This window comes from Sturnira hondurensis, unplaced genomic scaffold (genome assembly GCF_014824575.4).
Source record: "Sturnira hondurensis isolate 20B ecotype Veracruz unplaced genomic scaffold, ASM1482457v3 Scaffold0006383, whole genome shotgun sequence".
NCBI classification, from domain to species: Eukaryota; Metazoa; Chordata; class Mammalia; order Chiroptera; family Phyllostomidae; genus Sturnira; species Sturnira hondurensis.
Window position 1 is genome coordinate 179893 of NW_028079014.1, and position 15644 is coordinate 195536.

Consider the following 15644-nt stretch of genomic DNA (forward strand, 5'->3'; position numbering starts at 1 on the left):
CCGCGGAGGGGGCAAGGCCGGACTGACTTGTGTTGGGCCTGAGCGGGGGGATCCTTTCTCCAACAGGCGCCCAGAGCCCACCGAGGGCTGCCTGCTGTCTGTGGGACCCTGGTGGAGAAGTGGGGTCTTGGCCCCGTCCCCACCGTGTCCACCCACCAGCACGCCTGTCCCCGGTCCCCCATGCAGGATACATCCCAGCCCTCGGTCCTGGGCTGCGGCCCCCGGGCATGCCCCCGGAGAGCACTGACTGGGAGGCCAGTGCCCAAGGTGTGGGGGCGGCACCGGCGTGGGGGGCCCACGTGGGCGGGCAGCTCCAGCGGGGGCTGAATGGGCGCTCTGTCCTCTTGCCTGTGCCTGTCCTCTGCCGCTGGGATTTGGGTTCCTGGAAGCTGGCGTGGCTGCAGGTGGATTCTGCGAGGCCGGGGGACCTCGAAGCCCGGAGCCCTGGTGTCTCGGAGCCAGGCGGGGGCTGGGGGGAACAATGAGGCCTTCTCCCGCGGGGACTGGGCTGAGTTGGCAGTAGGAGGGCCGTCCGCCCCCGCCCTCAGGCCCCGGCCGCTGCAGGGAGTGTGGGGTTGGGGCTCCGGTGCCAGGCCCTGGCAGGACTCATGGGAGGCCGGCCGGCCGGGCGCCGGTAACCGAAGCTGCTTGGGCACACGCAGCTTTGTGGAGAATTTTGGGGGCATGGCTCTGCCTGCCTCACCTTGAGGCTGGTGGAGGGGGGTGGGGGGCAGGCGGGGAGGGAGGAGTGTGTCGGTGGGTGCCAGGGAACCACCCTGACCGCCCGCTGGCCTCTTGCCTCCCATAGCAGCTCAGTCCCCCCATCCCCGCCACTCACTTTGAGGGGGCAGAGGTGCTCTGGGTGGTGAGGGGGCAGGGAGTCCGAGCCAGAAGGGTGAGGTCCTTGTGTCTGTCCTTGGCACTGTTTCCAGCTGACTCATTCATTTGCCCATTTGTTCTGCCCACCTGGGGGCATCCACCTGGTGGCCTGCGGTGTGGCTGGCCGGGTTGGAGGGTGTGGCTGGGCTGGGGAGCCCGAAAGGAGATGTCCCCTGAGCTGTGGCTGCCCCCCACAAGCCTGCCGGTCTTTCTGGGGTGCTGGGCCCTGCCTGCTCCGAGGGCGACCAGGAGCAGAGTTAGTGCTTTGGGCCGCAGCTCCAGGAAAGTGGTTTGGCTCCACGAGCAGGTATGGCTGTCCCTACTGGGCCCTCAGTGACCACACCCTGGACACAAGCTAGTGTCCCTTTGTGGGGGAGCTGATCTGGGTCCCGCAGGTGCAGGGAGAGACCCCCTAGAGACAGCGAGGACAGGAAGCCCCCTCTGGGCAGGGTCTTCTGGCCCGGAGAGGGAAAGCCCAGCTCTGAGGGCCAGCGGCCACTGTGTGCCACAGCCCGTGCCCCGCACACAAGACTGGCCCCCAGGGTGCTGCTGTTGGGGCTGCTGGAGACCCCGCCTGGGTGTGGGGGGCGTGGGGAGAGCCTGCCCTCCTCCAGCCCTTGGAGTGGGTTGCTGGGCAACAGGTGACGAGGACTTTTTTAAACCTGCACCTTGAAGAAAACAGGTTGCAGGAGGTGGACAGGCGGGGACCCCTGGGAACGTGGGCCTGCGCAATCGCGGTGGGGGGCTCAGGAAGGTCCACTGCAGCCCTGCCTTGCTCTGCTCGCAGCCCCTCCCACCCACGTGCTTTGGATGGGTGGGCAAGTTGGCACAGAGGCATGTGGGCCCCCTGGTTTCGGAAGCTCTGAACCCCACCCCCACTGCTCGGCTTCCTAGACCTCTGTGTCCCCCTCCATAGGTGGGGTTTTCAGGGGCTGCGCTGTGGAGACTTGGGGGGCGTCTCTCAGGCTTCTTTCAGGAGCAGTGGGAGGGGGCTTCCTCTCCCCACGACCTGGCCCCAGAATAGGGCGGTACTGGTCACCCTGGGCCCTCGGGGGACGAGACAGAGGTCCCCCGAGGCCCGGAGAGGAGACCAGCTTGGCTTCGGGGTGGAAGAGTGGACAGGCCCTGCAGACCCCACCCCAGCGCCGCCAGCCGAGTGGACGGCCCAAGGAGATCGTCCCAGCCGTCTTTCCTCGGCAAAGTCCTTTGACGAGGCCCTCGCGGACGACGGGGGTTCAATTAAGACCCTTTGACGCGACTTAATGACATGACGCACCCTCCCAACAGCCCCTTCTTTAGAAAACCCTGGTCCCAGGAGAAGCCGTGGTCCCCAGGGCCTGCCCAGGCCCCAGTCCTTCAACAGCCGGGGCCTCTACTTCGGAACCCCCACCCGGGCTGGGGCCTCCCCCAGCACGAGCCTCCTCTCCCCTGGCCAGGCCGATCCATCTCCGACCTGTCAGCCCCATTGTCTTGGGCAGGGGGCTGAGGCCGGGCTTCTCCGGAGGGGCTGTGGGCACAGTTGGGGGCTCCCGTGTGCCCTCCTGAGATCTCTCCAGCAGATCCTCTGGCCCTGGGGGCAGGTGGGGGCGGGTGCGCTGAGACAGGGCAGAGCTGCTCCAGGGTGTCCCAGGAGTGGCGGCTAGAGGTCCCGACTGACACCAGGGTGTCTTAGCCTGGTGGTAGGGCCGATGGCTCCTCTGTGCGGACCCTGGGCCGCAGCCGGTTTCCCAGGAGGGCCCCCGGAGCACAGCGGCGAGGAGAATGGAGAGGCCCCCAGCCTGTGGAGCGGCTTGTGCTGGGCCAGGCGCTGGCGGCTCCCCATTCAACGCTGATTTGCCACGGGGACGGGGATCTCGGGCCGGGCCTGGCCTCGCTGTCTATAAAGCCGCATTGCTGGTCACGGCGAGCAGCGAACACCCGTCCTTCCCTGCGCGCGAGCCGTCCCTGGCGCTCGGGCCTCGGGGATGCTGTGCCTCTTCGGTCCGGTCTTCTCCTGCGCTCAGTGTCCTGGCCACAGCTTCTCCAGTTGGGGTGTGACGGCCAGCGGGAGCTCAGAGGGGGTTAGGACACTCTGCAAGGGCTCTGCGGGAACGAGCGGCTAGGGCTCCTCGCCTTGGTTCGTGTGTGGAGGGACAAAGCCGAGACACCACCAAAGTTAGCCGGTCCGGTGGGTTGAATCTGCGGTCAGGCTCTGGAATTTTCTGAGTGGCCAGGCCCTCGGCGGCCTGGTCGGACCTGGTGGGCCTCCCCAGCCTCCCTGCATCGGGGAGATGCCCTGGTTCCCAGGTCTGCGTGGCTGCGTGGCCCGTTAAAGTGGCTGTGTCCACCCCGCCTGGGAATCTTCAGCACCCTGTCCTCGGGCAGGGCCTCTCTGGCCCCAGGATCCAGGCCGAGAGGGTCCCGCCTTGGTTTCAGCCAGCCCTCCCCTCCCTGCTCACCCCCACCTCGGCCCCGAGTCTCCTCCAGGCTTCTCTGCTCCCGAAAGTCCCGTTTCTTCTCAGAGATGTTTCCAGTCCGAATTCCCACCGGGAGGTGCTGCATCGGGCCGGCCGGGTCCTGGCCCTCGGTTTCCCCTTCACACCAGACGGAGCGGACCCGGTGCCTGAGGCCTGTGTGCTGTGAGCACCACCCTCCCCTCAGGACAATCCGGGCCCTGCCACCGGAGCCCCCAGCGCCCCCTTGCCCTGTGTTTGTCAAGGCTGCTGGCTTCCCAGGGCCACGGCCACAGGAAGGCGAGGCTGTGGTGGCATCCACCCAGGTGGCCCCTGTCTCCTGCTTTGAAGTTGCTCAAAGAGGCTTCCACGGAGCTTGGTGTGGAGGGGCTGGGGCAAGGGGGCTCCCCATGGCACCCAAGGGACAAGATTTCAATTCGGTCTCAGCCACACCCCTCCTGCAAACCTGCACCCCCACCCAGGAGGCAGCGGCTGGGGCACTAGACCTACAAAGGGCTCAGCCCACCTGGGCGCCCACGGGCCTGCTTGGGCCGAGGGGTTCCACTGCCCAGAAGACAGAAACCTGAGCTGGGAAATTGGGGTGCATGCTGAAATGGTTCAGGGGTTGAAGCACAGAGCCACCCCTCTGGAGGCCATGGGGTGGGTACTGGGACAGGGCCCAGAGGAGGGGACGCAGTCTGACCACTCTCTGGTGTCCTGGAGGTCTGCCTGGGCGGAGCTCCCCCCTCCCCCACCTTCCTCCTGTCTTGGCTGGGGTGCTGTGGGAGGGGCAGGGAGGCCCCATGCAGCCACAGGTGGTGCCTCCTGGGGGTGCGGGGTGGGGGTCAGATGACAGACCAGGCCCAGGTCTCAGAGAAACCTGCTGAGAGAGAGGGAGCCAGGCTCGGCCTGGACCCCCACTGCTGCTGCACAGTGGGTGCCCGTGCCCTCAGAGGCTTGGGCATGGGGCAGGCTGCCCCATAGTCGGGAGCCCACCTTGAGGGAAGACCCCTCAGGCCAGTGTCCCCGGCCAGAGCCCCGCCCAGCCCTGCCCAGGCCTGCTCCTCGAGGCTGGGCAGCAGCCCCCACCCCACACACAGCTCCTAAAGAGGCAGCTGCTGGCTGGCAAGGCTGGGGGTCGCCGTGCCGGGGCTCATCTGCTGCCCACCCAGCCCTGCAGCCCCTTCAGCCTGGCTGCCCAGCCTCCGCTGCGCCACGGGGCTGGGAAGGGCCGACGTGGGGGCTCGGTGTCTGAGGTCCCGGGCTCCTACACTTAGAGGTTGGAGGTCCGTCCAGCTCCAGCCACCCGAGCCTGCTTCGGTGCCCCGGCTGCCCAGCGGTCTGGCTGAGCCGGGCCCAGTCCGCATGGCTCAGGGGGCGCAGGGGCAGAGCCTGGATGAAGCTGGAGAGCTGGGAAGGGACCTCACACCAAGATGGCCAGCGGGGCCTGCGGTGACATGGGGCTCCCCAGTGGAGGTACGACGGCTCCGGCTGTGTGGGAGGCTGTCTCGGGGCCTTGCCCTCATCTGCCTGTGCCACGCCCACCTCTACCCCAGCTGCACACCCCCCAGAGGGCACCGGGTGGGCACGCCCCAGAGGGCGCTGCCTAGTGGTGCCCTGCCCGGGCCCAGGAGCCCTTCTGAACTCTCATTTTATCCCTCAATATAACTGGCACTTCTGAGCACCCTGTGGGGCCAGGCCCCGTGCCAGGTGCTCCTGGGCTCTGGCTTCCTCCGGGGCCTCAAAGTCCCAGCACCATCCCTCCTCCAGCGGTGGCCTGGTGGGCATGGCTTCCGACCCCAGCCTTGGAGGTGGGCTCCCTGCCTGATGGGCCTGAGCCGGGAGGGGATGTGCCTGCTGGCAGTGCAGCGCCTGACCCAGGGCGCGGGGAGAAGCCCTGGGAGGCCTGCCTGGCCCGGGACACAGTGAGTGGGACGAGCCAGCGTGGGCTCCGTGTGTGGAGGCTTGCCCTGGCTCTGAGAGGGTCCTTGGGGGTAGGGCTGGGTCCAGAGGGGCTGGGGGCTGCCCTAGGGGTGTGCAGAGAAGAGAGAGCCCAGGACCCAGGACTATCCCAGCCGGCTGCCTTTAGTAAGCACCTGCTGTGTACTGACCCAGGCCATCAGCCTCTCGGCCCCACCCACCTTTGAGGGTCACTTTGGCTGCCCCCCTGTTCGCAGACAGGGCGGAGGAGGGAGGCCTAGGCCCGCCCGGCCTGTCCTCTCCCGGGCACGGGCCCAAAGCCCAGGGGCAGCTTCGGTGGGGCAGGCACCAGCCTCAGAGACCGGCCCTGGGCGAAGCCCAGAGGTGCTACCGGCCCGCCTGCCTGGGGCCCCGGGGGGTAGGCTCCTGGACAGCATTGTGGGCATAGGAGAGCAGGTGGGGTCCCCAGGGAGGGGGCAGCCTCCCGGCCACCCCCACCCTGCCCCCCAGCAGGTGCTCCCAGCACCCATGGGACCCTGAGGACCTCAATAAGGGAACCCAATTTGGAGACAAAGGCTGGGCGCATTGGACAGACTCAGGGACCCTGTCCGAGCGCGCAGCCAGGCGGGCCCACAAAGGGGCGGGGGAGGGGCTGCGAGTGGGCCTGGCCTCCACATGCCTCCGTTGCCCGGGCGACGGCCCTCTCCCGGAGAGGTCTGCCGGGCCATTGTCCGGGGCACACAGGACGTGTCACACACCAGATGGCCGTGTGCTGTCGAAGTCAGTTATCGGGGGGCAGAGTGAAGGAATGTGGCTGGCGCGGCGGGCCGGGGCGCCATCTGTTCCTCAGACCGCGGGCACCGGGCGGGCATTGAGCGCCCAGCCGGCTGGGCCCAGCCTCCACGGCGGGCTTTAATTAGCTAATTCTATAATTGGGCTTTATTTCAGGTAAATTGCATTTCACACCCGAGAGGGCCGCAATGGCCGGTCCAGGAGCGAAGCACTCGGCACTTGGGGCGCAGTCGACGACACGGACTACAGAGCGAGGCTGGGTGCGGGGCCGGGCCGGCCCAGATGGGCGGCCGAGGGAGCCCACCACTCCCCGGGGCGGGCTGGGTTCCTGTGCCGCCTCTGGGGCCCGGCCTGGGGCTCCTCAAGGGCCCCGCTCTCCAGCCAGCCGCTTCCTGGGGTTTCTGCAAATATTTACCCAACAAGGAAACAACAGCTTTTGCCTTTCCAGGAATTGTTGCTCCCGCCCCTCCCCCGTGGTGCAGGCTGGGGAGGCCCCAGGCCTGCCTCGCCCACTCCTCCTCTCCCCCGGCCCTGGTCTGGCACGGGCCGGACCCCAAGGTGGGCACAGGGCTCCGGGAGCCTCTGGGGGGCTCAGTAGCGTGGGAGCCAGGCCCTCCCCTCCCACGGAGGCCGAGCTGCTGTTCCACATGGAACCCTGGATCCCCATCCACGCCCCTGGTCCCCGCGGGGACAGCACACTCTCCAACTCTCAGATGCCCCCTTGAGATCTGGGGTCTGGGAATTGGGGTGGGCTCCAGGAGGAGGGGGAGAGGGTCGGGACCGGTCGGGAGGTGTGCCCAGCGGGCCCCGCCCCGCTGTCCTGGCTGAGCCTGAGCACCTGTGAACTGGGGACTGGGGGGCCGGGCGGCACGCGCCTGGCACGTGCCCAGCCTGTTGGGAGCCGGACAGGCTGGGGGACACGTTGTTACTGAGGGGAAACTGAGTACTGGAGGGGCGGCAGGCCTGTGGGGGAGCCCTGGAGTTCGGGCCTCTCCGGGGGGCCCACTGCCGTGAGGATTCGGCCTGTGCACCTAGAGCCCCTGGCGGACCTGGACGGGGCCCGCTCTCAACTGGGCCCGTGGGCCCTCGGACAGGGGCCAGTCTGGCCTGGGAGGTGCAGACGGAGAGGCCCCAGCGTGTCCCCTAAGGTGGCTGCCTAGGGCTGTGGACTGGAGGCCCAGCACCGACAGCCCACCCAGGCCAGGCCCTGGCCTGAGAGCGAGGCCCTGGAGAGGTGCCCACCTCCCCCCAGGGCCACCCCAGGGGGAGACCCCGAGGCCAGCAGGGCCCCAGTCAGGAGGGCCGCTGGGCTGCCCCACGGCTTGCAGCTGGGGCTTTCGGCCTCTCTGAGCCCCTGGCCCTGCTGTGCAGCCGCCGTCTGGGCACGGGCCTCTGAGGGGACTGCAGGATCCAGTCCATGGCGCGGGCCTGGGGGCAGGAAGCTGGCCCAGGGGAGGTGCGGGCCGGATGCCCGTGGGAGTAGTGGGGGAGGCGGCGTGCTGTCTCGGCCACACCATGTCCCCTGACCCCAGATCCGCGGAGCTGGCACGGGAGGGTGTGGGCAGGGAGGACCCCATGGGTTGTCTGGGGGTGGCAACCTCCCCTGCTCACCCCTGTCCCCTAGAAGGGGCACTAGGCCTGGAGGGGCCGCCCACGAGGGGCTCTCCGGCCAGGCTGCTGTCAGAGGGGCTCCGAGCTGAGCTGCGGAGCCTGGGCACAATTTCAGTGGACGGAGAGGGGTGGGAAGAACATTCCAGCAAGAGTGGGGGCTAAGAGGATGGGCCCCATTTTTGGCCACCGTCTTCCTCTCCACTTAGCTCATATGGGCAGAGCCATGTCCTGGGGACAGGGACAGGAATGCCCTGGCCTTGGGGTACTCCTAGGCCCCTGGGAGACCTGGCCCCAGAGGCCTGGGGCAGCAAGGTGGGGGCTCCTGGGCCACCTCCCCCAACCTGGGCAGGCGCAGATGGAGCTGGGGGGCTCGGGCGTGTTGGACTGTGGCAGTGTCGAGGGAGGACTGAGCTGTCCCAGAGGGGGTCCTGCCCCAGAACCCAGGTACGAGAGGCGCGGAGACCAGCCTGTGACTCCAGGTTTATTAGGAAAAGCCGGCACAGGGAAGCACCAGAATCACACCGTGCAACTCATTGAAACTCAGATTCCAAATCACCGCGATCGTTCCGATTTCTGTGAGGAGCCACTTCGGGAGGAGCCACTGTCTCGGGGAGGGACGGCGAGTCCTGTGTGCGCTTGTCCAGCTGCATGTGCGTGGGGTCAGGGCCCCTCTCTCTCCGGAACGGGGAGGAGAAGCCGCCTGTCCTACGTGGGGGGCCGGTCCGCTCCCACTCCGTGGCAGACACTCTGCTCCAGGAAGCTCCCTAGAGACAGCGGCAGCAGGTCCCTCCTGCTCGAAGCTGTGGCCTCGGGGCTCGCTCCCTCTTGGCCCCAGCCACTGCACCAGCATCTCTGGAGACAGAGGGTCAGGGCTTGGGCCTGTGGCCCTCTGGGCGGGACGCGTGGGCACCCCTAGTCTGGCGTGGGCTGGGCCTGCCCTGCCCATGCCTGTCTGGCCCCCCGGGTGCCCCTGGGTCCCGGCTTCCAGGCCCACAGGACTCGTCTAGGTTGTTCCTCACTGTCCTCGCGCTGGGCCTACTCGCACGCACCTGTCCTGCTTCCTGCCACACATGGGAGGACCAAGGGCCAGCCTGCCCCCCGCCACAGGGTCCCCACACCACGCAGACTGAGAGGGGCTCCCTGCCCAGCCCAGGCACCAGTACCCCCCAGCCAGGAAGAGGTCGCTTCAGCCCAGCCGCAGCCCAGCGGGGTCCGCAGGGTGTCTGGGCCCTGGGGGAGAGAGGCTGCTCTCTGGCCCTGTGGCTGCCCCTTCGGAGTAGGAGGTGCGGCAGGCCGGTGACACCCTCAGGGCTCCTCGTTGGGGTCCCTGTGTGACACGGTCAGCTGTTCGTAGGTGGGCAGGGCATTGCTGGGCAGGAAGAGCTCGGGGTGGACGGGGCCTCGGCAGGGCTGCACCCCGGGTGGCCCGCCTCCGCTGGGGGGCCGGCTGCCCGGGGGGCCACCCCGGTGCAAGGACAGAAGCTGGTGGAGCATGTCTGTGATGAGCGCCAGCCGCTGGTCCAGCTGCGTCACCTGTGGGGGTGAGAGAGGAGTTGAGTCAGGCAGGGGCACTGCCCCTGTGCCGACAGCCCTCAGGTGCCCGTGCATCCCTGTGGACAGGAGGGTGTGAGGGCCTTGGCCATGCCTGTGTGTGGGGCATGCGCGTGTCCGTGGGTGCACAGGGTCCCTTGAGGGTGTCTGCGCTGTGCAGACACGTGGGTGGAGGGGGCCCCTCTATGGCCGGGGACGGTGGCCCAGTGTGAGCCAGGGCCTGTGGAGAGGCATGGCTTGGATGGGGCCCCCCACAGTGGGCGAAGGACACGTCACCCACTGATACAGGCCCACCAGGGACACAGCTGCCGCGGGGCAGGTGTGCGTGGGGAGGCGGCTCTCCCAGCGGTGAATGGCTGTGGCTGAGGAACCTGGGTCCTCCATCCCCCTGGACACACACCTGGGCCCTACTGCTGGCCACAGTGCCCCTTCCCCAGGGCCAGGTGAAGGGGGGTGCTGGCTGGCAGGTGGCCCCAAGAAGATGCTATTGGGGGAAGGTCCCCAGGTGGACCCACACTCAGTGGTGGGCATGACAGGGACAGTTCTCTTCCCTCTGTGGACACTGAACTGGAGGGGAGAGGTGGCCAGGCAGGGAGAAGATGCTTCGCTGGGGACCCTGTGGCAGGTGGGGCAGGATGGGGCCACAGTCCTGCCGCCACAGCCCTGCCCCCTCCAGGTGGCCTGTGAGGGAGGCTGTGCCCCTCCCCGGAGGCTGAGGCCCTGGTGACGCCCTCCGCAGCTTGCAGGGGGAGGGCTGGGTGTGGCCTCTCCTCTGTGGTGGGCACTTGGGTCTGATCCCCAGCTGTCCCAGGCCCTGGGACCGGGGCCCATCTGAGGCCTGGTCATCCAGGCCAGAGGGGCCCAACGTCCAACTGCCCCAGACCACGCTGAGGCGGCAGCCCAGGCTGTGGAGGGAGGTGGGCAGGGCTTCTCTGGGGGCCTGGGGTCATACACTCAGCCTCCCACAGCCTGGACACCCGCCCCGCACCCTGGATCGCTGAGGGGCTGTGTGGGGGCCACCGACTGAGGCCTAGACCCCCACCCCCAAGAAGGAGAAGGGCCTTGCTCAGGGTCCCCAGCTGGGACCCCTGCAGCCCCCACCCCTGACCCCTAAGTTCCATCCTGGGAAGATGCAATACTGGGCGGGGAGGGGTCTGGGCGGGGATCAGAAGGTGATGTGAGGGGGTGTGAGGGGGAGACAGGCTCACACCCGAGCCCCACCCCTCTCCCTGGCTCCAGGCCTCTGGGGGGGGTCCCCTGCAGTCAGAAGGCCCCTCATTGCCTCTGCCTGCCTGTGCTGAGAGTGCCATGGGGTGGGGTGGCTTGGGCTCTGGGCTCTGCTGGGGCTCCCTGGGCCCCGCACGCAGGCCAGCAGCCTTGACCAGGCCGGTCTGGGTGTGGGGAGCACTGCTCAGTGTGCAGGCCTCGGCCTGGGGCATCGTGCGGGTTGGCCTCAGTCAATGCACCAAACCCTCTGCAGAGAAAACTCTGTGGTTCATACATTTTCACTTTACGGCCCTTGAACATCTGTCGGTGTCTCCAGATGTGCCAGTGGGTGTGGAGGCTTTTTAGGGTGTTCCTGGGAGAGAGGGCGCAGTCTGGTGGTCGGGGTGCAGTGAGGGCTGGGGGCTGCTTGGTGTGGCCGGAGAAGGGGCTGGGTCCTGGGCTAGCTCCGGGTGACGGGCCCCGGTGGGGTGGGCAGGAGGCTTGGCGAACACAGGCGGTGGCAGGCCCTGCAGAGCCCTCCCAGCCCCTGTCCCTCGCTATGCCCTGTCCTGGAGCGTGGGCCTGACCTCGGTGCCCTGTGCCACCTGGGGCTCGGGCTCCAGGTGCCCTGTGTTTGTCCCGAACTCTGAGCCCCCAGGGGGTGGCCTCTGCCCAACACACATGCAGCCCCGCAGGGCCCCTTGACTCAACTCTGGGCACCCCCACTTCACAGACGAGAGGATGAGGCAGGAAGGCCCTGAGGGTGCATTGAGCACAGACCCTCAGTGCCCCCCGTCCCCCTGCACGCTGGCTCTCCCTGGTCCCCCACGTCACAGAATGAGGGCGGGTGGGTGTCACCAGGCCGCAGCCTCAGATAGCAGAGCCTGCGGGGCCCAGGCAGGACTCAGTCTGAAAGGGGTGGCGTGGCCACCCTGGTCTGGTTCCAGGGTGCGGTCTTGCTATCTCCACAGAATGTCACGGTCATCCCCACCCCTGAGGGCACTGTCCCCGGCCCCAGCCCTCACTCTGCAAGCTGCTGTGACCTTTGATCCCTGTGACCCCTGGTGGTGCTGCGCACCTGTGTGTGGGGCGATGGCCACACATCCTCAGCCAGACCTGGGGGCCCTGCCGACCCCCCTGCTTCAGCCTCGGCCAGGGCTGCGTCCTCGGGGGCGGGGACTGCCGTGCAACCTGCCGGCCAGCCTCCCTCTCGTGCTCTGCACGGCGGTCCTTTACAGACAAGCCAGGTCACGTTCCTCCCTGCCGAGAGCCCTGGCCTTGCGTCCGGCTGGAGGAGCAGCCCGAGCCCCTCTTCTGTCCCCCGGCCCCACCCCCTTTGCTCCGTGGCTTCCCCTCTGTTTACTCTGCTCCGGGCCTCTCGCTGTCCTGGAGCACTGTGGCCTTTGTCCCTGCTGCTCCCACTACCTGGGCCCCTCAGGCCCCTCAGGCCTCAGTGCTGGTCCTGAGCCTTCCCCCGCAGGACTTCCCACTGCCCCGAGTGGCCCAGTTTCCGTGGGGTGCCTGGCGTGGGGTGTGTACTGGCCCCGGATCTGCGGTTCGCTGACTCAGGCCCCAGGAGCCCTGCTGCCCCGCCAGCCCTCTACTGAACGTGGCGGTGCCCCAAGGCCCAGTGCCTGGACTGCAGAGCCGGGGGCCCTCTGGCCAAGAGGGAGAGGTGGGGGTGCCGGGTGCCGGCCACCTAGGGTGGGCCTGGTCCCTCCCCAGAGTGGCCCCTGTTGGGCGGCTGCTTGGACCCCTCAGGGCTTGGGAGCGGCCCTCTCCCACAACAGGGGCAGGGAACGACACCCACACATCACCGCTCCTTGCGGCCGTGGGGCTGGACGGACCTCCAGCGCCAGGCATGACGGGAAGCGGGTCACGGTGCTTCAATAATGTCGGTATTCACGGCTGGAGACAGGGTGACTGAGTTTTTGACTGCGTCTTGGTGCTCCAATCCCTAGGGAAGCCGCCTGCCGGGGCCTTGTCCCTTGAGGAGGGGGTGGCAGGGGCAGTAAGGAGGGGTGTGCACGGCCCCCCTCTGGGGGAGGCCCCAGGGGAGGACACATGTTTTGTCCTGGAGCCTTTATGGATGGCCCAGCAGGGATCTGGGGCACAGGGCGGGTTCGGGGACGAGGGTGGGCTGCCTCGGGGATGCGGGTGGGCTGCCTGGGTTCCTGTCCTGCCTCATGCTAGGTTCACTGCCGATTGGGGACATCGTCCCAAGTCACATGGGGCAGCACAAGCTCACCCCCTCACCACCCAGCCCCGGGACCCTTCCATCGTCCCCCAGGCTCCCCCGAATTGGCTCCAGGCACCAGAGGGCCTGAGTCATCTCGCCCCGGGGCAAGCTCAGCTCCGAGTCTGAGAGAACTCGCCGAAGACCCTCCCTCTGAGCTCTGAATGAGAGATGGAAATCTCCCCACAGCAGGCGGGGGGCCCTGTGAGCTGGGCCTCGTCTCCCCCGTCCAGTTGGCTCCTGCCACAGGGCCTCCGGCCCAGCCCCTGCTTCTGCCCACCCGCGGGAACAGCTTCCCGGGTTACTGTGGCCTTGCCCTCACCTCACCCACGTGTCCGCACCTGTCTCACTCCCCCACTCGCCTCCCTGGGCTCCGTGCTCACCTGGCCCCCTCACCTGTCCTTCAGCCGGACCTCACCTCACAGCGCTGGCTTATTACCAGGTGTCCCCCAGCCCCCAAGGACGGAAGCCCGTTCACCGGGGTGCTCCCTGCATCCGCCCAGATACTAGCTGCGTCCTCCCTGGCCCCGTGTCTCTGTTAGGCCCACGTGTGTGGAGTCACGTCCATGGCCTCCTGGAGGCTGCTCTGTGCGGACTTCCATGTGGACTTCAGGAAGGGCACGGTCGGGTCCCGGGCTCACCGCCCTCAGAAGGGGGCCTGGGTCATAGGGCCGGGATTCGTGGGGACGCTGGCCCAGGATGGGCCTCCCCGGCAGGCTGCCTGGGCTCAGGGGTCCTGCGGAGGAAGACTGGCGGGGCGGCTGCCCGCCCTGCCCACCTCGGGCAGCCCCGAGCTGGGCCTGCTGATGGGGAATGTAGGACAGTCTGGAAAAAGGCTCTGGAAGCCGAGAGGCCGTGTTTGTGTTGGCGGCTTGAGACTCCCCCAGCCCCTCCCTGCCGCCCCTCGGAGGAGCACTGCGTCCTGGAGGCTGGGGGAGGGAGGCCCACAGGACACTCGGTACTGGAGCCGGGGAGTGGACAAGCCCCAGGCTGGGGGTGTTGTTCTGTCCCCCCCGGCCCCGCTGCCTCTGCTAGGCCCCGCCACCCCACTGCCCACCCTTGCCCAGGGTGGGGGTGCTCGGAACCCTGAGCCCCTATGCCCAGGCTGCCCAGCAGCGCCCCTCCATGCAGGCTGAACTCCCCGGGGCCCTGCCCCAACTGCACCCCTGTAGGTCCCCCACCGCTCCCAGGGTATAACAGCCCTGCCTTGGCCAGAGGCCCTCACTCAAGGCCTGGACCCGTGAGCTCCCTCGGCTGCTGACCCTTCAGGCCCTGAGATGCTTCTCCCAGCTCCTTGGACACACCACACCCCACCTGTCCCACTTCCCTGAATGACCCGCTCCTTCCAGAGCTATTGGACCCTGGGGTCAGTGTCCCCTCCTTAGGGGGCCTCCACCCTCTGCCCCCACTCCTGGCTTGCCTGCCATCACCTCCCTACTCGCCTGGACCTGCCTGCATCATTCATTTCTGGAAGCAGGGACGCCGCTGGGCTGGGTGCCTCGGGCATGTCACCTCCCCGGCACTGGGTGAGCCTGTCCCCCACCTAGGGCCGCTTTGGGGGTCAAGCCTGGGAACAGTGGTCTGGGCACCTGAGCACAGCCCAGCATGGGACTCAAGGGGGGAGGCCGGCGGGACCCCCAGGTCCCCGGCACCACACAGCTGCCTCTGGCCACTGCCCTGCCCACAACGTTGGCTGTACCCACGCCCCTCTCAGGCCACCTCGGCTGTCCCCCTGGTCCTGGACCCTGTTCTCTCTCGGGGCATTCACAACAGTGCCCCAGGCTGCCCCAGATGCACCCCCCGCAGGGTGCGCCCTTCGCTGAGGGCTGGGGACAGCCAGCCCCAACCCCGCCTGCCCCCCACCCCGCCGCTGGCCCCCAGAGGAGCACCGTCCACGGCCCTGCCCGGTCACCGCGTTCTGCCCAGCTGGAGCTCTTGTCTTTAAATCAGCCAGTTTACAAGGTTTTGCGTGAAATTTAAGTATGCTTGGAAAACCTCTCTAAAAAGTAAGAACATTTCAGAGAAACACCCCCACTGACCCAGTCGCCCCTCTCGGGTCCCCCGACCTCCCAGGTAGGGGGCCGAGCCGTCTGCTGGGGACCTTCCCAGGGGTTTCGAAACGTGGCTGGAGTATGGGCTATGGCCTCTGCCCTGTGTTCCAGCTCGGGGGACTTGGCGCTGGCTTTCCTCCCCACACAGGTTCTGGGCTGCTGTGTGCAAACATGTCTGCGGAGCTGGCCCCTGGGGTGGCCGCCCAGCCAGTGTCTCGGGGCCAGTGACCGTCGGTGGTCGGGGAGGCTGAGGGCTCCATGGGCAGCACCCGGTGTGGCCTCCGGGGACCCAGGGGAACAGGACTCAGTGCTGGTGGCCGAGGCTTGCTGGCCGGGGCCCCGCTACAGGCCTGGCCTGGGGGCTCGCTGTCAGCCCTGGCTGGTGTCCGCCGCCCTTCCCGCCGCCCTGCAGGAACAGCAGGGCCCTGCTGCCCTGTTGCTGCTTCTAGACTGTTCTCCAGCCTCCTTCCCAAGGCCCCAGCCCAGTTTTCCGTGGATCTAAGCCCTGAGCCTGCCGCCCCTCCGCCCACCCCTCAGAACGCCTTTCTTGACACTCGCAGTTTCTGGACTGCCCAACCCTTGGTCTGCGGCTCTCGTCCTATCCTGCCCCGCACCCACCGCTGCCCTCCCATAGTCACCCTGCAGCAGCCCTGCCCACATCGGTGGCCTCCTGGGCCTCCAGTGTGCAGGTGACCCCGGAGACTGTTGACCCCCGACTGAACCCCCTCCCTCCCCCTGCCGGCCCCATCACCTGTGCCCTCTGCAGCTGCAGGGAAGGTCACTTCTGGCTGACGACCATATCCAGCCCCCCACCCACTCCAGATCCACCCCTGAGTCCACATCCAGCCCAGGGGTCTCCCCCAGTGCCAGGGCAGGAAGCCAGGGGAACCCACACCGCTGTCTTCCTGGTCCCCCACCTTCCTCTCACCACCCCCCCCAGAGCCCTGGGCCCCATCTTTCACTCCA

General features: G+C 67.9%; 1 protein-coding gene across 1 annotated transcript in view; it reads right to left on the bottom strand.

Annotated features, from left to right (window-relative positions):
• Positions 1-8095: 8095 nt before the first annotated feature.
• Positions 8096-15644, bottom strand: part of KCNQ1 (potassium voltage-gated channel subfamily Q member 1) — a 237303-nt gene continuing 229754 nt past the window's right edge. The window contains exon 16 of the mRNA XM_037047796.1: positions 8096-9167. Within this exon, the coding sequence (XP_036903691.1) occupies positions 8940-9167 (228 nt within the window). The 3' untranslated portion in view covers positions 8096-8939. The remainder of the gene's footprint in view (positions 9168-15644) is intronic.